General features: G+C 40.8%; 3 protein-coding genes across 5 annotated transcripts; 1 reads left to right on the top strand and 2 right to left on the bottom strand.

The window, feature by feature from the left end:
• Nucleotides 1–375: 375 nt before the first annotated feature.
• wiza (WIZ zinc finger a) lies at nucleotides 376–10,662 on the bottom strand. 2 transcript variants are annotated; one of them, XM_008277896.1, is made up of 9 exons: nucleotides 10,600–10,662; nucleotides 8,142–8,215; nucleotides 7,238–7,723; nucleotides 5,691–6,509; nucleotides 5,187–5,543; nucleotides 3,494–3,708; nucleotides 3,254–3,386; nucleotides 2,760–2,922; nucleotides 376–1,461 (listed from the first exon to the last, which is right to left on the bottom strand). In XM_008277896.1, exons 2-9 carry the CDS (start codon nucleotides 8,152–8,154, stop codon nucleotides 1,305–1,307), a joined length of 2,343 nt encoding a protein of 780 aa, XP_008276118.1. In that variant the 5' UTR covers nucleotides 8,155–8,215; nucleotides 10,600–10,662; the 3' UTR covers nucleotides 376–1,304. The 2 variants fall into 2 exon arrangements, with proteins under 2 accessions (XP_008276118.1, XP_008276117.1); XM_008277895.1 differs by lacking the exons at nucleotides 8,142–8,215; nucleotides 10,600–10,662 and having other exon boundaries at nucleotides 7,238–7,927.
• A 759-nt stretch (nucleotides 10,663–11,421) lies between these two features.
• On the top strand, nucleotides 11,422–16,600 carry prdx2 (peroxiredoxin 2). The gene is made up of 6 exons (XM_008277897.1): nucleotides 11,422–11,520; nucleotides 12,488–12,608; nucleotides 12,762–12,915; nucleotides 14,462–14,584; nucleotides 14,732–14,862; nucleotides 16,182–16,600. The coding sequence occupies exons 2-6, from the start codon at nucleotides 12,506–12,508 to the stop codon at nucleotides 16,262–16,264; spliced, it is 594 nt and encodes a 197-aa protein (XP_008276119.1). The 5' UTR covers nucleotides 11,422–11,520; nucleotides 12,488–12,505; the 3' UTR covers nucleotides 16,265–16,600.
• A 451-nt stretch (nucleotides 16,601–17,051) lies between these two features.
• LOC103354507 (transcription factor jun-B) lies at nucleotides 17,052–19,489 on the bottom strand. 2 transcript variants are annotated; one of them, XM_008277899.1, is made up of 2 exons: nucleotides 19,193–19,483; nucleotides 17,052–18,932 (listed from the first exon to the last, which is right to left on the bottom strand). In XM_008277899.1, exon 2 carries the CDS (start codon nucleotides 18,892–18,894, stop codon nucleotides 18,001–18,003), a length of 894 nt encoding a protein of 297 aa, XP_008276121.1. In that variant the 5' UTR covers nucleotides 18,895–18,932; nucleotides 19,193–19,483; the 3' UTR covers nucleotides 17,052–18,000. The 2 variants fall into 2 exon arrangements, with proteins under 2 accessions (XP_008276121.1, XP_008276120.1); XM_008277898.1 differs by having other exon boundaries at nucleotides 17,052–19,489.
• Between the last annotated feature and the right edge of the window lie 5,962 nt (nucleotides 19,490–25,451).

Raw genomic sequence — 25,451 nt, forward strand, 5'->3', positions numbered from 1 at the left:
AATAAAAAATTAAACAGTAAAACATATATAGTATGTAGAGTCACCATTTTTTCAGTATTGGCTGCACCTGTGGGCATTTTGAAAAACGTACAGGTTGAGTACAGTGTTTTCCTGTTTTTGTAAAATAAACAACTAAAGAAATTCAACTTTGTTTTCCTTTCCTTTTTTGTATGATTTATGGCATTATCACTGTGTTAAACTGCACAGAGGACATGAAGTTCACTCTACTTCTAGACATGAGTGTGTTGCTTCCAGAGAGGTCTTCATATTGCCATAAAAGAGAGTAAAAAATTTAACAGATACCAAAAAAATAAAAAAACAATAATCAGAAATTGCTGGGAGTTTAGGGGGTTAAAGAATCTTGAATGCAAGAAATGGGACACAGAGAGAGGAAAGCATGATGTAAATAACAAGAAACACAAACACAAGCTGGTAAGGCATGACAGGTTCTGGTGAAATTCATGGAAAACAGTTCAGTGTATTGGATTGTATTCAAAACTGCTAAGATGTTTATACTGTGTCCATTGAAAAGGCCAACAAGCTGTAGCTGTGGCTGCTGGTGAGACTGAGGTTGTTTGTAATTGTAAATTGATACAAACAGATTCATTCACTTGGCATTTGCATGACATTTGGAAATAAAAAAAATGCATGCCCCATACACTAGAAATCTCATTTATATACAAGACATAATTTAATTTATATAATAAGTTTAAAAAAGGAAATGTAACAGAAACTCTACTGCTGAGGACAAGATTTTGTTGAAATATTATAGTAATATTTTTCAACACTGATGGCATCTAATGTTGTGGTATCAGCGTCGTGTTATACAGAAACATTTCCATCTGATGAAAGTAAAAGAAATTCTTACATACTTGGAGTAAAACAACTAGAAAATGAATGTATAAAACAAGGCTCAATTCATATGTATACATGTGAAATGGCAACTGTAGCAGTCTAGTCAGTAGGACAAAAATAAAGAGAAATTCATTTTGAGTTGTGGGAAACAGCAAACACAGTTGAAACATGTGTGGAAGGAATGTGAGAGCGGACGAAAGGAAAGTCCTGCCTGTCAAAATGAGTGATGTTTGCTTCCCCCCCACCAAAAAAAACAAAAAAAAAAACATCCAGTGATCTGTGATGTAATCGGTTATGTCTTGTGGATTTCACCTGAGTGGATTGCATTGTGCTGCTTTCCTCATATGGCTCACGCTCGCCCTCTCCAGGACAAGAAGACAAACTACGCACTACAAGTAAACATAAAGACAACACTTCTTCTTGGGTTTGGACATTTGAAACTCAGGACCCTACACTGCTACAGGATGGACGAGCGCTGGCGCGGCCACAGGTGTGGTGGGAGGAGACGCTTTGCCTTTGTAGCCCAGCGACAGGATGTGTTTCTGCAGGTGTGTGATCCACTGCTCCTGAACTGACAGAGGTCCATGAAACACTTCTTCACAGAACCTGAGCAGCAGGAGAGAGAAGATTAGAGTGACCTAAACGGCATCAAAAAGAGCAAAAAACTACTTCTATGGACATTCTTATTTATACAGATTTATACAGCCGTCGCCCTAAGTCGGCTGGGATAGGCTCCAGCCACCCCGTGACCCTAGTGAGGATTAAGCGGTGTACAGATAATGGATGGATGGATGGATGGATTTATACAGATGTGTTTATTAATTCGACAAAGGGCTTTCTTGATATGCTAATTAAACAAAGAGCATGTCTCTTGTAAGACTGTGAAAAACATCTGTTCCCATTGTTGACTATCTGTTACTGTAAGTGCATCATGGCACTTTAATCCTCTAAAACTCAAAGCCCACCAGCATGTTTATAAGGCATATTAGCTTTTATTAAAAAAAAAAGAAACAGAGAATGAAAATGAAAATATATATATATATTACCAGACAGAGAAACTATAAAAAAAAAAAGAAGTAATTGTTCCATTTTCAACTGTCCTTGGATGACTTTTCTGTGAAGCGCAGTTTTGTTAGAAAACACAAAAATTGTGACAGTTCAGCAAAATCAACGTATTCTACATGTCTTATTCAAAAAATCCACCAAAAGTAAAACATATTCTGTAATAAACTAAATAGTACTTTTTGGAGCAACTAGTGACTATTAGTGACTAAGCTGCAACTAACAGTCAGGTGACAAATATTCAGGAACTTGTCAAAGACAAGTATGGAAATAAATGAAAAATGTAAGGAGTAAAACATCAATATTATGTAGCATAGGTAACATCAGTGGGCACTTGGAAAAAATATTGTACATGTTGATATTATTTGTTTTCAAATAGTCAAAGAAATTCAACTTTAGTTTTTTCTTTTAAAAAAAAAGTATGGCATTGTCACTTAGTTATACTACACAGAGGACATTCTTGAGTTTTTTCTATTTCTAGTCATGGTTGTGCTATTTCCATAGAGATGCAGGACTTTATACTGTCAAGAGAAATGAGCACACAGTGATTCAACATGTGACAGGAGCAACAAACGGCCAGAACCTCAATAAAAAGCGTGTCTCCTATAAAGCAAAATATCCATATCTATTGCTGATCCCCTATTACTGTAAGTGCATCAGGAATTTTTTTCAATAATTTAACACCGCTGACAAACATACTGAGTTTACAAAATAAACATAAATACATTTTACATTTCTTTCCATAACAGTAAACATTACTTAGAGAACTAATGTTTGACTTAAACACATAAATGTTGCCTCTACAGCTACCAAATATACAAACAGGATTATAAATGACTCACCTGCACTTGAGGGAGTAGATTTTTCCTACCAGCTTGACCAGTGGAGTTAGTGGAGGCTTTGGCAGTAGCGCAGGGATGCTGCCGGACCGTGATGGTTGATGGGAGTTGTTGTCCTGATTTCCCTCCCCTTTAGGCACTACGTATTTTTTTGGTGGATGGACCCCTGAAAACACACGGTTAAGAATTACAGGAACATGCAGGAAAATAATATATACTTTTTAGCAGTTACAGAGTCCATAACATACACAAATACAGGTCTATAATTGTAACTTGAGAACGTCTACATGCTTTAATGTTGAAAAAGCAAATTTCCTTTCTCTCATTACTTTTCATCCTCTGTCTGAAATGCTCTGTCTTAGCTCCTTGTAGATTTTTCAAGCAATATCACAAGCTTTTAAAGACATTAAAGGAAAGGGAAACCCCCAAAGAGCATAACACAGGCTCTTCAAAGTATATGTACATGCAGTTATCTTCCACAGCCATTCATTTCTCACCTCTTGGGGAGCGCAAATTGGGGTTGCTGTGGACTGCCATAGTGCGAGTGTGGCCTTGTGAAAACTTGAGGCTGCTGCCAGCCACCGAGTCAGAGTCCGTGGACAGAGAGGGCGAAGCTGCAGGCCTCTGAGACTGCAAGAAAATGACAGTAAGCAAGTGTATACTCAAGACATCGAGCATTTGTATGTAACTGAATGTGAACTGGAATAATATGAAGCACATTTTAGAGCGCAGCCCACCTTCTTGATGTAAAGGTCTCCCATGCGGTAGCGTCTGGTTATTTCTGCCACCTTGTCTGGGTCCCTCCGGATCAACTCACTGAGGAGATCAATCGGTGAACTCGCTCCATCCGCCTTCCATTCGATGATGCCCAGCTGTCGGAGGTGGGCCCGAGCGTGACTGGCCAGGGCCTTGCGGTTTTCAAAGTCGAACCCACAAAGCTCACAGGATGTGTCTGACACACAAGATTGTATATTTTATTGAAATTTCTGATGATGTCTACATACCAATAACAGAATAGTCATGTATAACAGTTTAGACCAGGAAAGGACAACGAAAACATGAGTCGGAAGAAAGGCAGGAGGGAAGCAGGGGTTCATGAAATGGGGTTTGGCTACAATTCAGATGGGCAATGGCGGTGCCACAAATACAACTGGTTTCAGAATGATAGAAAACTCAATCTAATCATTCTTAAATGTGAATTCTCCTACTAAGTTTAAAAGGTGCAAATGTCAGTATTTGCATCCAAATCCAAGCACAACTTTTACAGTCAAAACAATTATCGAATACACCCGACTTTCAAGCTTTTCATTGGTCACCCCTCCCAAAACAGCGTATGCAGCATAACAGTGTCGCTGTTGTCAAAGGATTGGCAGATTATTCCAGAAGACTAGGGATGCCCGATATTGGCATAAAAATTTAATATCTGTCAATATCATTATCGTTTTTGGGGTTTTTTTTGCCTATAATGAAAACCGATAAAATAATGCCTGGATTTCAAAGGCATTTACCAGCGGGCAAATGATGACGACATCAAACTGCATCGTGAAGCGTGTAAACAAGTGTGGCTACATTAACAAATATATAGCGTACTGGTTGATATCGGAATTGGAAACTGAGAGTTGGAGAATATCGGTATATTGGATATTGGCAAAAAAAGCCAATATCAGACATCCCTACAGAAGACCGATGCATCACTGAGCTGACACTTTGCTGAGTTACAGTGCAAACAGGGTTTTTTATGAATACGCAAGGTCTACTTCAGGATTACAAAAAGCTAGGGTTCTCTGTGGCTGTAAACATTTACTCAATGATGTTTTCTATAGACATACAAATGTATATTTTCTTATCTATGACAGCTCCTTTAAGTATACATTTGTGACAAATATGAAATGTTGGTATACATTCATCTCTCATCAGCTTAAGCTTATCTTGTCTTCAACTACTTACGTTTTGCACCTCATCTAACAGAATGTATATGTTCTACATATGTATATGTAACACCCTGCCTTAAAATGTTGACCTGCATTAACATGCACACAGGAAGGAAAAGCAACAGACAGATAAAGGGAAGACACAACAATGGCCAGAGTGCTCGTTTCCTGTCTTACCCAATGTAGCTTGTGCTAAGGCAGCATTGTATTCTGGATTGGGTCTCATGGAGAGGTTATGTGGAAAAGTTGGTAATTTTACACTCCAAGTTTGAGTTTTTAAGGGATAAGGTGGGTTGTAAAAGACCGAAACCAACAATGGCCCCGGTGCTGTCTGTTGCAATCAGCCCTTTTTGTTCCCATTAAAGTCAAAATTCAATGCTTCAGTTCATCACAGTTTGAAAAGGAAACTGACAGAAATAGTGGAACTATTTCTTTACAGTACTGTAAATGTCAAGCACTTGGGTCAACATTTCATGAGAAATAAGTTGACTTGACGTACCAGCGTGTGATGACCCACTCTTGCCAGATGGAGATTTTTCTTTCATGGAATAATCGAGAGGTGAGGTACAGATGCTGGAGGCAGACTCTCTAGATGTGAAGCTGTCCAGGGACCTTCTGGAGCCCTGATGAGTCCACGTGGCTTTGCCTGATGCTGAAGGCCGACTGAGCGCTGAGTCTTTCTTGCCTTCTTCATTGTTCAGCATGACCTCTTTGAGGAGATCGATTGGCGATGTTTTGATGGACCAGGTGAGGCCGAGCTGACGGAGGTGGGCGCGAGCGTGACACGACAGGGCTTTACGGGTCTCAAACAGCTGCCCACAGTAGTCACAAAGAACTGTTGGTGGGGATTGCACGCCTGTGGAAGGTGGGAAAATGAAGGAAAAAACTAATTAATAAATGTAAAAACAAAGGGCTCACTGCTGCTGAAAACATGATTCAAAAAGAAGTGCAACTGGAGCTTGTAATAGAACAATATATTTAGATTAATAGCATTCTTCTTTACCTGATTCTACAGGCTTTGGAGAAACGATGGCAGGAGGCGACTTCTGCAGAGGAGAGCTGCTGCTAGTGCTGGATGTCTTCGGTTGAACAGACACATCTGTCTCGACAGGCTCGGGCTTGGGTTTCCTGAGGAGGGGGTCCACGGCTAGCCGAAAACCTTTCTTAGCCTTTGGCGCCCTGTTTATCAAACCTTGAGGAGAATGACAGCTCTTTGCAGGAGTTGAGGAAAGCGGTGGTGACGAAAAGGAGGTCCATGACTGACTTGGACCTGGAGACAGAGCCGGGACTGCAGGAGAGGTTGGTGCTGGTGATGGTGCTGCAGATGAGCTGGCTGTATTTTTCATTTTGGGCTGGTGTACAGCTTCTAAAACCCCACTGCTGACCAGCTCCTGGACAGCGTCGATTGCAGAGCTTTTCCCTACTAACTCACTCACTCCGATGTGACGCAAGTGAGAGCGAGCATGGCTGGCCAGGCCTTTTCGATTCTCAAATGACTCCCCGCAGAGAACGCAGGTACACGGTTCCAATGTTTTAGGCCGTTTGCCAGCGGGCGACACAGGTGGAGAGGACAGATCAGAGGGACGTTTAGAAGAGGATCGAAGAGAGCTGTCTGACGTGAGCTCGCCCTGTTGTATGTTGATGATGGGCTTGAGGTCCTCCTCCTCCATGACCCGATACAGAAAATCAATAGCGTTGCCCTTGATGTCACTGTCAGGGATTCCAATCTGGCGCAGATGGAAGCGAGCGTGACTCGACAGGCCCTTGCGTGTCTCGTACCAGCAGCCGCAAAGGTGACAAACATGGACTTCATCATTGGTGTCTGAAGGTGCAAGAAACAAATGGAAGAAGCTTACAAAGTCAGCAGGTGACAAGTCTGCCATGTGTACTTTGCTTAAACCAAAATATTACATCAACAGTCTCATAATTACATGCCTTATCATCATAGACTGTATAAAAGATGGACGTAGCTACCGTGACGTCACCCGTTGGTTTTTGCACTGAGAAAATGAAGCCAGGGTTTTGCTACTTCCTGGTTGACATCTTGGGTGTTTGGAGCCAGTGACGCAAAAATCGGAGGCGGAGCCATAGGAGCAGCGATTGGTCAGACGGATTGAGAGGCAGGCCCTCTCTGCCCGCCCACATTGACCGCCTTCTGCTCGCTTCGTCTGAATCGTCGCTGCTGACTGTCAATCAAGCCAGCCACACCCCTTGCACCGCAAAATTTTGACGATTTTTTAAAAATTCAGTATTGATTTATTTTCAGATTGGCCACCTGATCTCTGAATTTGACTATGAAAACTAATAAGAAAAAAATCCTGAGCTGTAGGAATGCAGTATTTCATGATCTGTGATCACTTCTTTTCCAATTCAATTCTATGGGAGCCAGGGCTTTTTGGAGCCAGGAGCTGTTGGACGTAGGTTTTGACATTTCCGGGTTGGCTTCATTTTTCAAGGCCGGTTGCTACGCCATCTTTTATACAGTCTATGCCTATCATACAATGTGTCATGCACATACACCTTAAAGTACAATTCAGGATTCAGCCATACCTAAAGTGATTGGGGCATCAGTTTCCAGCGGCGCCCACAGCGGTTTGGTTGTGGCTTGGTGCTCTGAGAAAGATGAACTGCTGCCTTCTGCTGGCTGAAGAGCAGAAGGAGATGATGGTAGGGGAGAAACTCCTGACTCTTTCAGTCTTGATGAGGATCCCTGATGATCCATCTTCTGGGGGGTTGTCATGACTCTGACCCCCGGCTTGTAGGAGGGATTAGCGTCCTCTTGCCCTGAAGGTGACTCCTGCTGGGGTGTTTTTGTGAGAGGGGTCGACTCAGGTACAGAGGCGGAGTCTGATTTGAAATTTGGGAGGGAGCCGTCTCGCTCCTGGATGAGCTGGTAGAGGAGCTCTATGGGAGCTCCACTGTTCTCTGAAAACGTCACACCAAGCTGGCGGAGATGGAGGCGGGCATGACTGGAGAGCCCTCGTCGTGTCTCAAAGTACGTTCCACAGACCTCACAAATGACTGGCTGTTGGCTTGCTGTGGAGAAGTTCAGATGAGAGACTGCTATGGCAAACTGCATGAGAGAACTTTCAGTAACTACACTGACTAAGATCTTGAAATTCCTTTACAGACTTAACAATCTCTGCATATGTCAAGACTTAATGACATAATAATACGAGTGGCACTGTTTCAAAGTGGCTCAAGCATTTACTTGATCAAATATGTTGAAAAAGTCAACAATTTTCATGATATGAACTTATTTTTCACGACTGTTTGTATCCCACAGATCAATTATGTAATATGTAGTTATAAAAACTGAGGATGTGGCCCATTGTGACTGAATGAATAATGGCGAAGGTCAATGACATTAAATTAACAAAAACAGACAGTAATGTAAAATAATGGACATAAATAACGAAATTACTGGTGCCACATTTTTAAGCATCTCTCTTACCTTGTGAATCCATGGGTGCTAAAAATGTGGTCTTTTTTATTTTGAAGGATGAGAAAGCTGTTTTCCTGAGGTTCCTGTGCAATGGAGTGAAAAAAAAAATGAAAAAAATGAACTCCTTGGTGGGACCCTTTAGTGTCACTTTTCAACATGCAGTATAATCCAATTGATTTCTGTAGAACTCCCCTAAACATGCTAAATAGACAACATGAGACTGGAGTTAAAAGTTGATGCATGAGTCAAGCAGACACTTGACATTTATGAGATGAGATGGAATAGGTTGTCATAAATGATGTGCTTTAAACATCAGGTGAGTTCCAATACACAGTATGTAAAAACACCCAGATGTCTGACTACATCTGATCTGATTTGGCAGCATGCTCGCAAGCATGTTTTTATGACTATTCTGTCCCACAATCCTTCGCGCAGTTATGTCACATATGTCATGGTGTCTCGCACAGGAACAAACAAGCTTAAGCTACTGAGCAAGCACAAACAGATGACAGCTACTTAGGACTGGAACAAAGTTGCATCATAGCTCAAGGTTCAAAATTATGTTGAAGTAGAAAAAAAAGGTATGCAATTAGGAACACAGCCAATGTCTTATGCCTTAGCTAGAGTGAAACACAACTACAGCATATCAAAATATTCTCTTTATACAATATTTTCCTGCACTATTTCCCCATTTAGGCAAATTCTCTCAGCTAAACATTACACATTACATGGACAAGACTGCATCTAGTCAAGGTGTACTCTAAAGGACTTATAGGCAAGTCTCGCTACTCAACAGCCATCTTGGTAATGTTCCTGGGCAGCTATTTTGGGCTAACAAGAACAGACCCTGTTGAAATGATAGGAGGATAGCCATTGTAGAATCACCAGTCAAATCTGTTAAAAACCACTTAAAACGTTTGGGGACTTTGACCCAAAATTAGGTTTTAGAAGACAGTTTTTTTAAACTCCGCAGTTTATATTTCTTCGATGCAGTCTCTTGGCACTATCTTTGCATTAGTGCAACAGTACAATCGGCTCAATGTTTCCCATTTCAGCTGTTACTAAGCACACAATTGGGGTTTTGGAGGGTAGGGGTGGGACAGGTATCAACAACCGCCATCTTTAGCATTACACACTATGCTCACATAGATTTCTATTAAGTGACGAGTCTCTCCATTGGTCACGTTTTATTTATTGCTCTGACTGGCTGTAGGTCTGCTTTCTTGTGCTTTCTGCGCCTGTTGATAACATCCCTTGAAAGTCCAAAATAAACAGAGAGATTCCAGACTAATTGGCATTTGCATGTCTGTCTGGCAATAGGTCAACTTCGCTAGCCTACTCTGTAGCACATAATGGTCTGGTTGCATCTCAGCACCATTCTACTATAAAGGAAAAACACCCTGGCCTGTTCTTTTGTTCTTTAAACTAATCAATATTTGCACCCAAGAAGACAAGCTGTGAAAAAAATGGATAATCCACCAAAAATAAATAAAGAATAGCAGGGCTTTCTGATTGCACAATCCAAACACTTTGCAAAATTTTACATTTCCAGTGTTGGAGGTAGCTAGACCAAAGGTTGCTGTTGTTGTTTATTGCAGTAACGGGGATTATAAAAACAGTAACATGAAGCTAGCGGTGGGAAAAGAAAAAGAGGAAAGCGAAGCGACAGTACCTGCCAATGGCAATGCAAACATAAATCAAACTACACTGGCAATGCCGGGCTAGTGCTAACCTATCTAACATGTTTTTTTTTGTTTGTTTTTTTTTGAATACACATCTACATATAAATGTGTAGTTACTTCACTATATTGAGAAACAAAGGTGTCACAATCAGTCCACGCATGCTTGCTGGCAGACCACCTGAACCAGCAACAGTATTTTTCTGGCTTCTGATTGGTGACCACGGCTGTAGGATTACAGTTATAGCGCCCCCTGCAGGTGTGGAGGCTCTCTACAGCGCTTCAATTGTGTTTTGGGGTTTTCATGTGGAAGGAACGGAGGAAACCCCAGTTTTAAAAATAACACCTGAGTGTGAGCTAAGCCTCCGAGAAGGTGATTTTAAAAAAAATAATAAAAAAAACCCGTCCCGTTTGCTGCTCCGACCCTTTACAGACGTTACGGAAACCTCGCAACAAAAAGTACCCTTCTTATAAATGTCTTTACAACCAGACTGCATTGTGTAACAACACTTAATGTTAGCGAAAACGCCTTATTCCCTGTTCTTGTGTTCATATTTTAACAAAGCAATGCCAGCAGACTGTTTTTCTAAACTGTAAGGGGCTGAAACATCCGGCAAGTTAATGCTAACTTCGGCTATCTCTTTGTTTTTGCTCTGAAATGCTAACGTTAGCCGCATGGTCGCTCTAACAGGTACTTATTTTAGCAAAACGGCGACAAGCTACACATCCTACGGCCTCGGAAAGAGACAAAACTAAACTAAACTCATATAAATAACAAAGGAAGTTACCAAAACGGCTGAAGAAGGTGCCACAGCACATAGGTCTCTCTCCATATACTGCCAAGCTCAGTCGCGTTAGCGCTCCACACAGTCCTGATGCTGAGCTTTTTCAAAGTAAGACTCCCACTGACAGAACAGCAGAGTTTTAAGTGACCAAATGTTTGCTCTTGGTAATTACTTGCAGAGTTCAATTATTCCATTTAATGGTAACACACTAAAACCAATTTCTGTTTTTATTTGTTCATTTTGTAACAATAATGAGAATATGCTATATAAAAAAAAGTTTATTATCATTATAGGTATTTTTATTTAAAAAAAAAACTGAATCAGTATCTGAATTAGTGGCAAAATTCTTCACCAGAGCCTGAAACGTTGCTCTTGACAATCTGGTAATTTCTACTCTGAATGGTGCAAAATTGAAAAAGACAGTACAAATATCTTTTAGATATAAACTATATCAAAATAAATGAGTTTTTTTTTTTTTTTTACAGGATGTTTCCCAATACATTGTAGATAAACTGTGCTGGATTATGGGGAGTTTTTAATACATGCATGCTTCAGTGGCAACTCTTAAGGCCTTAGACATTTTGCAATAAGATTTATTACTGATGATATTTACAGTACCCTTCCTCTTTCCATACACGCCAAGATGATTAGATAATGCTGCAAGTGCTGGCTGTTTTTACTGATCTTAGAAAATCCGGTTTGCACCTGCAAAACAAATTTAAGCTTGACTCATTTTTGTTCACAGGGGCAATTCAGGTTTTTGTAATTTTTGCTTTGAAAACACCAACTTCCTGTTCCTGGGCCGCCGCAGCTTGTGCGCACATCTTCTGCGCAGCCGTCCGTCCCTCCTTCGACTCCTCTCTTGTGTCGCCGCCAGCCGCAGACCTCCGCTGCAAACTTCTCCACGGCTTTACACAAAGACAGGTGAGTACTGAAACTCCACGTTTGTGTGTTTCTGTACTGTTAAAAGTTTGCACAGTGTCTGCACAACTCGATTAAAACGTTTAATATTCGTTCCCGAGACAAAGAGAAGCTAGAAAAACCGGTTTACTAAGCTAACGTTAAGCTAGCCGGGCAGTGCGGGTGAGCTGTTCCCCTCCTTTAAGTGTTTAGGCCTCTTTCTGGCTCTTTCTTTGTCCCTGAGCTGCAGCTTGCAGCACACGCCGGCCAGTTTCTCCTCGCTTTGTTCAAATTTAGCCGTTTTTACCTTATTTAACAATCCTCTTTACATGTAAAACCTTCGACCTCATTGTTGAACTTTGACTAATTCCACGCGTGGATCTCTCAAAACCAAACCAAGGCCATAAAACATTGTAAGCTTTTGTCTTTTCTATCGTGGCGATTGGACGATAAAAAAGTATATCGTCATACAGAGCTTGTGCACTCAAGAGCAGCAATTTAAATGGATGAACTTTTGTACCAGTTCAATGAATAATGTTTTATTAACATCCTACTTTGCTGAAACAATGTCTATATAATAGTAGGTTAAATCTGCAGCCATGCAAGCTTGATTTAAACAAAATACATGCACATTCCTGTTAGAAAACACGTAAATATCCAATAAGTATCCTTTTATTCAATTGTGCGTATCGTGGTTATGTAAGCTTTCCTAATAGGCTATTGTTCCCTGCTGGCTGAACATGACTTGCATGTGACTTTGCGGGGTTTGCTTCACTTAACAAGCCCTTGAACCGACAAAGAGCAGCAAAAGCCAGCTCTCAGGTTCAGCTCAGCTGCTCTGGCTTTTTAATTTAAATGTCATACTTTGTTTTCTGGCTCAAACATGTTGCTGCTATCAGAGCTCCAGCTCAAGGTCCACCCAGCTGGACTTATCTGTGGTTGTTGTGAGCTTCAGGAGCTTTCTGTTAAAGATATGTTGTGTCTTCTTCAGTAATTTGCCACCAACATCATGTCTGCTGGAAATGCAAAGATTGGCAAGCCTGCCCCTGAATTTAAAGCCACAGCTGTAGTGGATGGACAGTTCAAGGACATCCAGCTGTCAGACTACAGAGGTAACTTAGTGTTATTTCTTGTAGCTTTTGTGCACCATTACTAGTTGAGCTTTTTGCACCTTTTGTTACCCAATTCCCTTGAGCAGAATCAACTAGTTTATAGCATGCTTGAAATTAGTGCTTCGCTCATTTATTTCCTTCTCTGCTTTTCAGGAAAGTATGTGATCTTCTTTTTCTACCCCCTGGACTTCACATTTGTGTGCCCCACTGAGATTGTGGCTTTCAGCGACAGGGCAGAGGAGTTCCGCAAAATAGGCTGCGAGGTCATCGGCTGCTCCATAGACTCCCACTTCAGTCACTTGGCATGGTAAGAATTCCTGCTCGCGCAAAGAAAATTGGTATTTGTGGGAACTTTACCACTTCAGTGCTTCTGAGCTGCACACAGCTGACATGACAGCAAGTGGATTAAGCGGGGCAGCTTGAACGAAAGATTCTTTTGCCTGTATTTCAGTGATTATCTTGCAGGTGAACTGTACTTAAGAACTGTTGTTCCTGAAAAAAAATTGTTTGAACATTTTTCTGGTATAAGGTGAGCATCAACGTAGGTCTGCCCTCAACTACCAAAAGAAAAAAACACGCCAAAGAAGCTATTTGACCAAAAAACACAGTCCTTTGAGTGATAAGCGATGTGGACTTTTGCTCCTCAGAACTGGGAGCGGTTGACTATTTCTTATCTACTCAAATTTCAGGTTGCACTTGACTGATATGTAGGAAGAATACTAGATCAGGACCTGATAGATGCCCTAAAATAATTAAATGACTCGCATCAGAGCAGTCGTTGTTGGCAGTTTTTATTTCGGCTGTTAAAAGTGAAAGTTTTTGGCAGCTCTGTAGCAGCACCCACCCCAGTTTATCTCCTGTCACCCTGCTTCTCTGCACAGTGTTGATAAGCTGACATAACGTTTTTTGATCAAACTGCACTTTCTAGAAGGAATAAGAAGATGTGAGAAATTATGCAATGTTGTTTTAAAGTTAAAAAACGTCTCATTTGACTTGACAGTGGCTGTGTTGCCTCTAGGGCTGCTGTGACTAGTTAACATAAACAATGACGTCACTTTTTTTAAACTGACGCTTTTTTTTTTTTTCTCTTGAAGTACTTCAGGTCAGTTGCTGCGTCATGATGACAGACGTTTTTGGCTCCAATCGTTAGTCGAGTGAATTTAGTACCACAGATTTAGAAAATGGCGGCCTCAGCAAAGTCTGACTCAGTTCAATGTAAAAGTTTTCAAGGCTCCAAGGCTTCCAAAATATTACAATACTTTAAATTAACACAAAACACACCGATGACATACCAGAGCAGTGCTGGTACAATACACAAGCTGCTGAAGAGAGAACAAATGTGTGCTAAGCTGGAAGAGGCACTACCTGACAACCTAAAATATCAGTACACAGATCAATAAGTTTTGTTTGTTTTGTTTGAATTAATTGACTAATTGGTAAAATAGTTAATGGATCAGTCTAATAAAAAAGGTTGCCCTAGTTGCCTCAAAGGAACTGCTTTTTGTCTGAATTTCACTGAGGAAAATTCACTCGTACATCATTGAAAAAAATGTATTTCAATGTTTTTTGAATGCCTGCATGAGTTCAGTTACTTTGTCTCAGCAAGCACTGCAGCATGCCTTTTTAAAGGCTTCTTTCTGCTCTGTGTGAAACATCAGATAGCTTTTGAACCACAGTCATTCTTAGAATACCTCTACATACCCTTGGTTTTAATTGGATGTTTGTTTTTAAGCGCAGAAAGTACGATACATCAACAGTAACATGATGTTGTTGGTGACCTGTAAATGTTTTTTTAAATTGGGAATATAGTTATTAGTAATAATAATATTTATTATTATTATTTTATCCTAAAGGATCAATACACCAAGGAAACAGGGAGGTCTGGGCAGCATGAAAATCCCCCTTGTAGCAGACCTCACCAAGACAATCTCCAGAGACTACGGTGTGCTGAAGGAGGATGATGGCATTGCATACAGGTCAGTTAGACTAATTTTCATATGACGGGAGTCACTGTCTGATGGCAGCATGGTTTATTTGAACACTCATGCAGAGTTTAACAGACACAGGGAGGTGTAGCTGGTACAGTTTTTTGCAGTCCTGTAACCTCATTGTGTGCCTCTCAGGGGTTTGTTCGTGATCGACGATAAGGGTATTTTGAGGCAGATCACCATCAATGACTTGCCCGTTGGTCGCTCCGTGGATGAGACTCTGCGCCTGGTTCAAGCCTTCCAGTTCACTGACAAACACGGGGAAGGTGAGTAAAATCACTGTATACATACCTGCAATTAATCAGGTAATTTAACCTGCATGGTCTATGTTAATTGTAATTCAGGCTGTGGAAGGCTCATGTTTTGGTTTAGGACTTTGAAATTCACTTTTTTTTAACTTAGCTGCTTCATATCATGTATTTTGTTTACATGCACACTAGTATCCCATTATGAGACCTTTCCCAGTTTTGATATGTAGGAGCACAGAAAAATCTGGGTATTCATATTCCTGTATACATGATAAATACTATTATCGTGGTTACTGATCACTGCTTGCTGTTTGCGCAGGTGCCTGTGATGTGTGCGACACAAACCAGCCATTTAATCTGACATTCCTTTAACTGTTAGCATAACCTTAAATTATTTTTACTGTGGCTATTAAAAATTAGGCCTCTTTGGCTTATAGCAGGCTTAGGACCTTTAAATGCCAACGTAGGGCTGTGGATTTGGCTTATCCACCTTAAAGCCAGCCGTAGGAAATACGAAACATAACCTCCACTTTCATCAGTACGTGTAGAACAAGGACTGCAGCTGTGGCATTTGGGTTGTCATGATGGAGTTCATTACAGGGCATCCTTTTACATGCTGTGTCACACATTTGAACCATTCATGAGACCAGAGGAAGCAACAATACAAGCACCAGTTCTCTTCCTAAAGACAGTGATTATAGTGTTGTACAAACTGAGCAGTTGTGAAGAATAGCACTTGCTTTGTGTTTCTGTTATGTCACTTTCCTGAAACCATGTCTGTGCAGGTAGTTGGCTGCAGTCAGGAATCGGGGTAACATGTATACATACAACAGGATCTGTTTCTTTCAAAGCACTCCGACCCCCATAATCGGGTTTAAATAGGATAACTAGGTGTCTGAGCTTGCAATATGACGCTTTCATGTGCAAATACAAAACAAGGATAATTGAAAAGCCCTAACCCGGATACTCAAGTCTATGTAAACACAGACGTTTGTTCATGTTCTGTGGCACACTACTTTTTAAATCATGTACATTATAAAAACACATATATTGTTATGCTTTAGTTTATATTATTTTACTTATTGTGCATTTTAGATACATCACAGCATTTCTTACACTTATAAATATTTGAGTAGAAAGAAAACTATTGTAAACGAAGCTGCTTGTGGCTGTAAATCATCTTGGAGGGTTCACTTAGTTCATGTACACAATCCTGTTTTGTTAGTTTACCCTCCCGAGCACTCACATTACGAACTTTGCTCTCAGGCTGTACAAAGTTTATGTGTGTACAAATGAGAGCCTGAGGTCAACTCTGTCTCTTCTCACCCTGTACGCAGTGTGCCCTGCTGGCTGGAAACCCGGAAGTGACACCATCATCCCTGATGTCGAGAAGAGCAAGGCCTTCTTCTCCAAGCAGTAAAACGTGAAGGGGTTCTATCCAGCTCATTTCCTAACCTTAGCACTTGCCTTCAGATGAGAGGTGTCCCTATGAACAAGTATCTCATGTCGTCCAATCTATTAAAACAGATTTCACAATTTGTTTAGGAGGGCGAAAACATCCCCCCCCCTTTTTCTTTCTTTTTTTTTGCAGATGTTATCTTTGTACGTCCAGTGTACATTTGGTGGGGTAACCTCATAGTCTCAAGCACTGAAAGTATTGTTGTTTTGTTCCTTTTTCAAACAAAGTATTGATATTTTTCCTTGCTGTCATTGATAATTTGCTACCATCTTTATTAAAACAGTGGGAAAATTACAATCAAGTGTCTGTCAAATGTTGGCGTATTCCTCATTGTATTGTAGTGACCTCTAGGTGGCAGCATTAATCTGGATATTCTTGGTGCCTTCTGATTTTGTGACAACATAGAAGTATAATTCCAAGTGACAGTTTTGGAATTAATGCGGTGCATCAATTTGGCTCCTTTGCCTGGCAGAAGATCTGAGTACGTCACGAAGCTGCCAAGTCTTGCTTAATATTGGAGTTGTTGTGGTGGTTGACTAAGCACAACAACCTGCTGTTGCCAAATGGCACTGAGGCTTATTGGGAAATACTGGATTGTTGGATATGATAATGCAGACCTGTATACCTGCTCCAACTACAGATATATTTTAATTGTTTATTAAGAATAGTTATCTATAAACTTCCTACTGTAGTTTTCCTTACAGTAGTAAGTCTGCTTTATTAATTCAGGCAGAACAAGATTCAATAATTCTGACTTTATGTCCACATTTATTCAACATATTGAAACTTTACATAAAATGTGCGACCTCTGCCACCCATATTTTGTTTGTGCCAGCTAATTTCAATCTAACCATCAGACAGAAAGTCTACATGTTTATCTGGAACTTTTTTTCTGCCATTTTTCCTGAGCTGCTGTTCTCACGGCTTGTTTTGGGAAATTGAAAGCAGAATGGGGAAACTCCCTTCACTCGAATAAACCACTCATTGACAAACCTTTTCATTTACGCACACACGTTGTGGTGTGAAGGGGAGAGAGCAGCCATTCTGACGGGTAATGTAGGAGGGAGTTCCCGGAAACCTTGTCGTGATGTGACGTTTGCCAGCAATATTGACCATATATGGAGTGACGCAAGTACGTCAGGAGGGAAAAATCCTACGCTGGGACGTCTCCAACGTCAAGCAACTTGTGCTGCTGTAAACTTCACCACCGAGACAACTGCGGTTAAATTATGTTAACGAGAAGTAAACAATAGTGACTTGTAAAAAAAAAATACCTCAAAAAACAACACGTTTCTTAGGTTCATGATTTCATTTACTTAAATATATACTGTACATATAAAAAAAAAAAGACAGGCTCATCAGGCTCAACCTGACTCACACAAATAACTTACATCAGAAGCATCACAAATAGCAATAAAAGAAAACAAAAATGTAAACAGGCAAAGCCAAGACGACACTTTTAAAAACTTATTCAAAAATGCCCTAAGTGTTGTAGTCTTGTGGTTTCTGTGTGTAGCTTTGAGCTACTTTCTTTCTTTCTTTCTTTCTTTCTTTCAGGCAAAGAAAAACCACAACGGTCCAGTTCTCATACAGACAACGTATAAAGACTGTTAAATGTTTTGTCAGTGCAGTTCATGTCCAGTGTTTTTTTGTTTTTTGTTTTTTGAGGGAGGGTTATGAAAAAGTGCATAATTTCTTCAGTAAGACTTGACTTTGGGCGCTAACATGAGCTGGCAGCCACTGCTCACATGCGTCATGACTTTCTGTTTGAGTTGGGCCACCTGTTCCCGGAGCAGGGACGCCGTGTTCGACAGTCCAGCGTTGTCTGTTTTCAACACTTTCACCTTGTCCTCCAAACGGGCGATGCGCTCCAGCTTGCGCCTCCGACACTTGGAGGCTGCGAGCCGGTTCCTCAGCCTCTTGCGCTCCGCTTTGATCCGCTCCTGATTCTCCAGATCGATGGGAGACATCGGCGGAGACCCGTTGTCGCTGCTCTGCATGTCGGGAACCGTCTGGGGCTCCTCTTTCAAGCCCCCATAGCGCTGCGAGTGGGAGTGAATCCCGGCGCCGGCCAGGGAGTGCTGGAAGTGGTGAGATCCGTGCGCAACGGCCTGAGGATGCTGATGGTACTGGTGGTGTGGCAGGTAGCTGATGGTGGTGGACGGGTAGCTGCCTGTGGAGCTCAGGCTGGGGTTCGGGTTGCAGCTGCTCAAGGTTGTGTACTCGAGCGGTTCCGGCTGCATGGAGGAGCCGAACACCGAGGCTGGAGCCGGGCAGCCGACCCCGCCGGTGCCGATGGACACGTTTGGAGGAGCCATCTGGTTCATCTTGTGCAGGTCGTCCAGAGCTTTCACAAAACCTTCAGCGAAGCCCTCCTGCTCCTCTGTGATCCCGCGGTAGTACTGTGCAGGTGTCGGCGTTGTAGTGATGACCCCGTTGCTGTTCTGGATAATCAGTCGCTCCAGTTCAGGAGAGGCGAGCTTCAAGGAGCCCACGTCCGCCGAACCCGCCGAATAGAAATCACTATCGGCACGCAGGTGCTGTGACTTGAAGTTTGAGTTCCGATATGAGTCGGAGAAGTTCAAGTTCATATTCTGCTTTAGCAGCTTGTAGTCGGGCAGTGCTGCGCCTGGATGGCCATAAGCAGAGAGAAACGAGTCGTCATAAAAAGGTTGTTCCATAATTGTGGACATATTTCAAATCAGACAGTCAAATACAAGTGAGCGCTGGAAACGATGCTGCTCGGACACCGAGGCTTCAGCGTCCCAAACGAGTCAATCTCCAGCACAAAGTCCCGCTGTATTATTATACTGAAGACCAAAGCTATCGAAAACAGAGCAAAACTTCCAAAATAGTGGAACTGTACTGTACCAAGTCGTCGATTTGTACCTTTAGTCGGATTCAAAGCGGAGTCCAGTGACTAATTCAGATGTTTTCATTCCACTCGTGAGTAGCAGAGTCTTTTCTTCTGACTGTGCGCTCCGCTCCTATTTCCTCATTAATGACATGCGCCCGATGCGCTCTTCTCTCTTATGTGATCCGGCTCAAGAAACGCTCAGACCGAGCCGCTGATTGGTTGTTCCTCTGCGGTCCCCGCCTCCGGGATGTCAGATACTCTTGCTGACGTTGTTGCCAGGAACACGGACTGTAAACAAGACGAGGCTTATTCGGCGTGTGGGAAGCTCAGGCTCAGGTAAACACATAAATCAGCTCGAGTGCGCATCTACACTCCTTATCATTTATTCCCAAGTCACAGCTCAGAAAGCAACAACCACAACAAAGAAACACAATGCGCCTCTTCCAGCGTTGTTGGCACACTTAACCCAAACCGCCACTTGGCTTTTCATGCTCACCAGCAGTGCCATTAGCAAGGATATATAGTCTGGTGCTGAGTCATGCGAGCCAAACTGATACCGGCCGGTCCATATTTGGGTATCCAGGCGCACCGGTTCCTTCCTGACAGGAGACGGAGGCCAATCCCATCCTGGCGCGCTTCCAGGGATGTTGGAGGCGGAGGAGGCGCTGCTGCTGCCCTCCCACAGCCCGCAGGCAGGGAGAGGAGGGCCAACTCCTGGGCGTGATGTCTTCAAAAATGCGTGAAGCCTCACGGGTGTCTGGCAAAGTAAGACATGCAAGGTGAATCAGAGTATTTGCGGGTAGAAAAAACAATATTTAAAGATAGCAATCAGAGGCACTGTAACAAAAAAACAAAACAAAACAAAACATTTTAAACAGTTTCAACTGTAATTCTTGAACAATTTACATGGATTCCCCATATTTTATTAAGTTACAGGTAATAATTAATGAAATCAGAGAATAATACAATAAATCTGCATATTGATCAAAAAAAAAAAAAGTCCACATTGTGTTTTTCTAAGTAATTCTTTCTGTTTCAATATATGACCTTAAAATAATAGTTGCACTGTGAAAGAAAAAATGTGTATTTAAGTAGATTTTTTTTCTATTTAAATTAAATTAAATTATTTTTTATATTTGAGTGTTATTTACAGATTTTCACTGTTTTGGTAGATTATACATAATATCTAGCAAAATTACAAAAAAAAGTAACAATTTACATGTTGACTAGAGAAAAATCAAGCCCAATCACCTAAATAATACTCAATTAATCAATATTTTTTTTAAATAGTAATTTGCTCTTTTACAATGTGTTTGCACATTTTACTGTATTGCATTCCATTGGCAAATATTTTTTATTATTAAGTTATTTTTTTTCTGTTTTTGAAGTGTCACTCATCAAAAACATTGCCGTATGTTTAATTAATCCCACAGAAAAAAGGTAGTTATATCATTAATAAAAACCAGTGTAAATGTCTAGTTGCTCTTAGACAGTTGTTGGTGTTTAGTTAAAAAGCAAATCTCACCTCAAGTTACCTCAGTTTGGATTCAATTTTAAAATTAATGCAGAAATGTGGGATAAAATTACACATAATACTAAGTTAATTGAAAAGCCAATACATTATGTTAATACAACCCTTAAAAAACTATCTTCATCTAAACATTTTTTTATTTTTTTTAAATTGTTTTATTTTGCAGCCATGCTTTTTAATAAGTGGTAGGAATAGGGCTCTAGAAATATTATGTACAGTGTTTTTGTTTATCTATTAACACAAGCGTTGCTTCCTCGTTTCTATGGGAGCGTAAACACATGACGGAGCCTCTCAGGCATTTCAGACTAGAGACGTGTCCCCCTGAACATAACACCTGTTTGGTAGAACGACGTCTTTGTCTTCTCTGTATGGTAATGACCTCTGAATCACTACCTGGAGGGAAATGTGCCCACACATGCTCGTGTCGTGTCATCAACTTTCCTATCTTGTGCTTCTATACCATTGGCAGGTCACATGCGTGTCTGTGTCTGTTTGTGTTTAATTTTATTCTGTTGAGTTTTTCCTCATAGGTATAACCTTATAAAATCACAATAATTTGGATTAAAAAAATTGCGTGTCCTATTTCGTATTGCCCCTTTTGCCCCCTATTAGGCTTTGGTATTGAGCAGGTTTGTTAATTGGAACTCTCTCAGACCAATGGAATCAATGGGAATTTTACACAGTTGCACTAAACAGTTAAATAGTCAGATATTTTTGTGTGTTTAGAAGCTTCTGATAATCTGCATTAATGTGCACACACAACAATATCAACTTGTTTTGGATGTTTGGACCCATATTCTGATTATTCTTAGTAATTTGACAAGCATTTCACACTTTTTTCTATTTACAGCTGTTAAACTGGCCTTGATTTGTCTGTATTCGTGTTTAGTGTTGCATTACTATAAATGCCAGAAGCCACCAGGCAACAGGTTAAAAAAGAGGTCAAAGCCGAAAGAGCATGAGGTGAGATATTCAGATTTTTACTTCTTAGCATGGAGTTTTAAACTACAGAAACATCAGCTCCTCTATTTCCCATGATACCAAGTTAATATCATGTCCTCCGCTTGACAGAAGTTTGAAACATCCTAATAAATATTTGACATCTCAAGCCAGTAGCGAGACAACCCCGATGATATCACAGTGACATCATCAGACTTTCTAGCCACAGAAGACGTTTAACAAATGTTTCACTTAAGCTGAGTAAATACTTTCTATGACAAATACACTGACCTTCACGTGTAAAAGCAGCAGTGACTCTTTAATGTGCATTTTATATGTGCTTTGTTGTGATTAGCTGTCATACAAATTTCATCATTTTCATTCGATACTGAAGTTGTCACCTTTCACTGCATTGAATGGCCCTGTTGAAATAATTGACCAGTTTCTTAACCCCAAGCAGTTTCTGGGTGTTTTTGCTCCTGACACATTTTTACTCACACTACACTCATTTTTCACTGCAATATAAAGTCCAGCACCCTTATAGAAACAATACCAACCAATGATAGAAGCAGAGAAAATCCTACTGCACAGAAACAATGCTTTCTGAGAAATTTGACACAGTTTAAAAAAAACACACAAAAAAAACAAAAGCTAATTTTTTTTTGTCTATTTTACAAAAGACCTGGAATCAACTTGTACAACATTTTCCCAAAAGTGTCCCAAAAGAAAGTAGCAACTCTACATAAAATATATATTTTACTGGTTACAATTTTATTATTTTCTTCACTCCTGTCTTCAATCTGCTCTGTGTAAACACAGCCTGCAGTTCAGCTCTGTTCAGCAGAAAAGCCCCTGAATTTTTGTCACGCAAGTGTCGGTTGCAGTTGAGTCACTGACAGCTTTTCGATTGTGATAAGTGCTGATTTTTTTGTTTTTCACAGAGTGTAAATGGTTTACTTCTTGAGAATTTTTAAACGAGACACATCGAGGAAAATTAATGAAATGAAATGTTCTAATTTTAAGCTTAGATTTGGTTAATTTTCCTCACATGACACACTTCAAGACTGTTGGAAAATTTAAAAAATCTGATGATTCTTTCTGTTTTCGCAGTTTGTAACAGATCTGATAATTGTTGTTCTGTTGGAGATTTTTCAATTTTTTACAGATAGCATGCTGTTCGAACCCACAGGTGGGTTTTGGAGTTCAGAGGGTCAAGTTTTTGTTTTTTTCTTTTAGAAAATGTAATGTAACATCAGTCACTCTTTGCACCACTTCTCTGCATGTGGGAGTCAGAGTTTGCAACTTGGGCAGCTGTCGTGCAGTGGCCAGATTGGATCGAGCTCCTCCCATTGAAACAGTGGTCTGATGTGCTGGTTAGGTGTCCTGTCGGGGGAAACAGAGAAACAGAAGTAATTTCAGGGAAACAGAGTGAAGTTTCAGTCAGTGGTCAGTTCCAGTTTCAGAGTGACCTAATCCACCTAGTAAAGGTCACTACAGAGATAGCACGAACTGTGACCTCCCCATGCTGATAAATGTTAGTTTCACAATTGACGGATGATTCTCGAGAATATCTCATTTTGTTATATATTGTTGACCTGCTCTTTTTGTGTTATTTTGGTGTGGTCATAGGAATGAGAGCGGTAAAGATGATACAAAAGCTTTCTGTAGCTTCACTGTGGAGTATTCACATGTGACTTCTTATTTGAGATCCTTAATTGGCACTGAGGCTCTGAACAATTTCTTGCTCACATGTGCATGATTGTCTGCAACTATAGAGAGAAATTTATAGAATCACAGTGCAAACGCCTCATACATGCAATTCTGTCACTTTCTTTGAATGCTGCTGTTATTCAAGTTGACAGATAGGACAGAGAAGAAAAAAAAAGAAGTGGCAGAAATATGAGGAGAGAAGCATGAAAGCAGCAGAGGAGCGTATAGGTGCAATCAGCCGCGGCGCCTGTGGCTGAGCCATATAAAGATGTTTTTTTTTTTTCTTCTGTTTTTCACCGGCTATTAGCACATCACTGTGGTACGGCGAGGCTGCTGGCCAAGCCCAGAGGACAGACTGAAGGCAGGTGAAGTGAACTGTGTGAAGCCGAAGCCTGCAACAGCGCATGAGAGAAAATAATTGAATTTGTCACATTTTACTGTACAATTGTGTTATTTAAAAGAAAGTCTATAATGTCGGCCATGCACCTGTATTAGTTTAGTAGAATTTAATGATCTGGAAGTACTCAACACCACTGACAGGAGATTTAACCACAGTGTGAAGTGAACTGCAAAAAAATATTATTTAAGTCAAGATAACTTTACAGGAAGTTAGACATAGCTGCATAAAAATATCAATTTGTCTGTAATAGCCAGACTTGTGGCACAAATCTGGATACAGGGGTGCTAGAAAAAACATGTTAAGAATAGTGTATCATTTAAACACTGTAAAAATGTGAAAATAACACATATTTATATTTGTATTTAATTTTTTAATTTTTTTTGACAGGTAAAATGAACATGAATGTCTGATGTAGATGTTCACTGTAATTTTTTTTATTTATCAAAACAGGAAAAATCTGTTTTGGCAAAGAAAAAAACAAGATGTTGTTCAAATATTACAGATTAAAAACAAAATCTCTTTTTTTTTAACAGTCCACTAGTCAAACAAAAACTCCTGTTTTATATTGCACGCTCCAATTTTTTTTGCTGTTACTTTACTTGTCTTTAAAGACAAAACTTTTGTCAGAAAAGGACAAAACTGAAGGACGCCTGACAGCTGCTGATGTTCATTTGGCCTCCATCACAACTTTAACTCCCTCCCATGTCGCCTCGTTGCCACAGCTTATTCAGGCACTAAAACACTTGCCGACTTTATTAAATGAACCAGAAGTAATGTCTCTCCTGTGTCTTTGGCAAGGTCTTCCATGCTGGAAGCTCGATGACCTGGAAGCGGCCTGTAGGTGTGGTGAGTCAGGTATGGGTGTTCGTCAGGGCAAAAAAGCTGGCTGTCCCCCCGAGGAGAGGACAGCTCACTGCCTCACACAGCATATTAAGTCCAAAGACTGTTAGTCAGTCCTTAAAGACTGCGTGGGTCATTTCAATTTACGCTAACAAGCAGCCATCAATTTCCCTTTCACCCCCTCATCTCCCCGTTGAACCAAACCCCTCCAACAGCCCTCTTCTTTCTGCTTCCTCCTCCACTTCGTCGTTATTTGGCTGCCCGTGGGAAATCGAACTGCCTTGTGCATGTAATTGTTTTAATGAAGGCATGTTTAATCAGCATATTCTTCGTCTGTAGCTCCCAGATAGTGCCAAGGAGCCTTGTAGCGACGAGAGACCTTTAGCACAAGACATGATGACTGCTGGGGCCAAATGAGTGTGGCAGGAAAAGACGGTCGGGCCCAGCTGTCCCCTCGGGCTGACATAACGCATATGGAGCTGTCCTTCCCACTTCCCCTCCATCTACACGGATGCTTTAACTCCCTGTCACTCTGCCAGTCTGTAAAGAAAAGGCAAACAGCAGGAAGTGGGGCAATTAGATCTAATCTGATTTTACATGCCTATTTGCTCTATTAATTGAGCTGGCTCACTGTTGCCTTTTATGTCTAAGAAAGAAGAAAATGTGAACTTAATTATGAGTCGGGAAGGAAGCTTGAGCGCAATGGTGTCAGCTGTGAGGTTAAGAAGTGTGTTGATATATTTTAGTCAAAGCTGTTAAAATCAGTGCTGTCTATTGTCTTGTTCTGATCAATTAACCAGTCAGACCCAATAGTAAAGTCCATCCATCCATTATCTATACACCGCTTAATCCTCATTAGGGTCGCGGGGGG

Source organism: Stegastes partitus, unplaced genomic scaffold (assembly GCF_000690725.1).
Source record: "Stegastes partitus isolate 25-593 unplaced genomic scaffold, Stegastes_partitus-1.0.2 Scaffold110, whole genome shotgun sequence".
Classification (NCBI taxonomy): Eukaryota; Metazoa; Chordata; class Actinopteri; family Pomacentridae; genus Stegastes; species Stegastes partitus.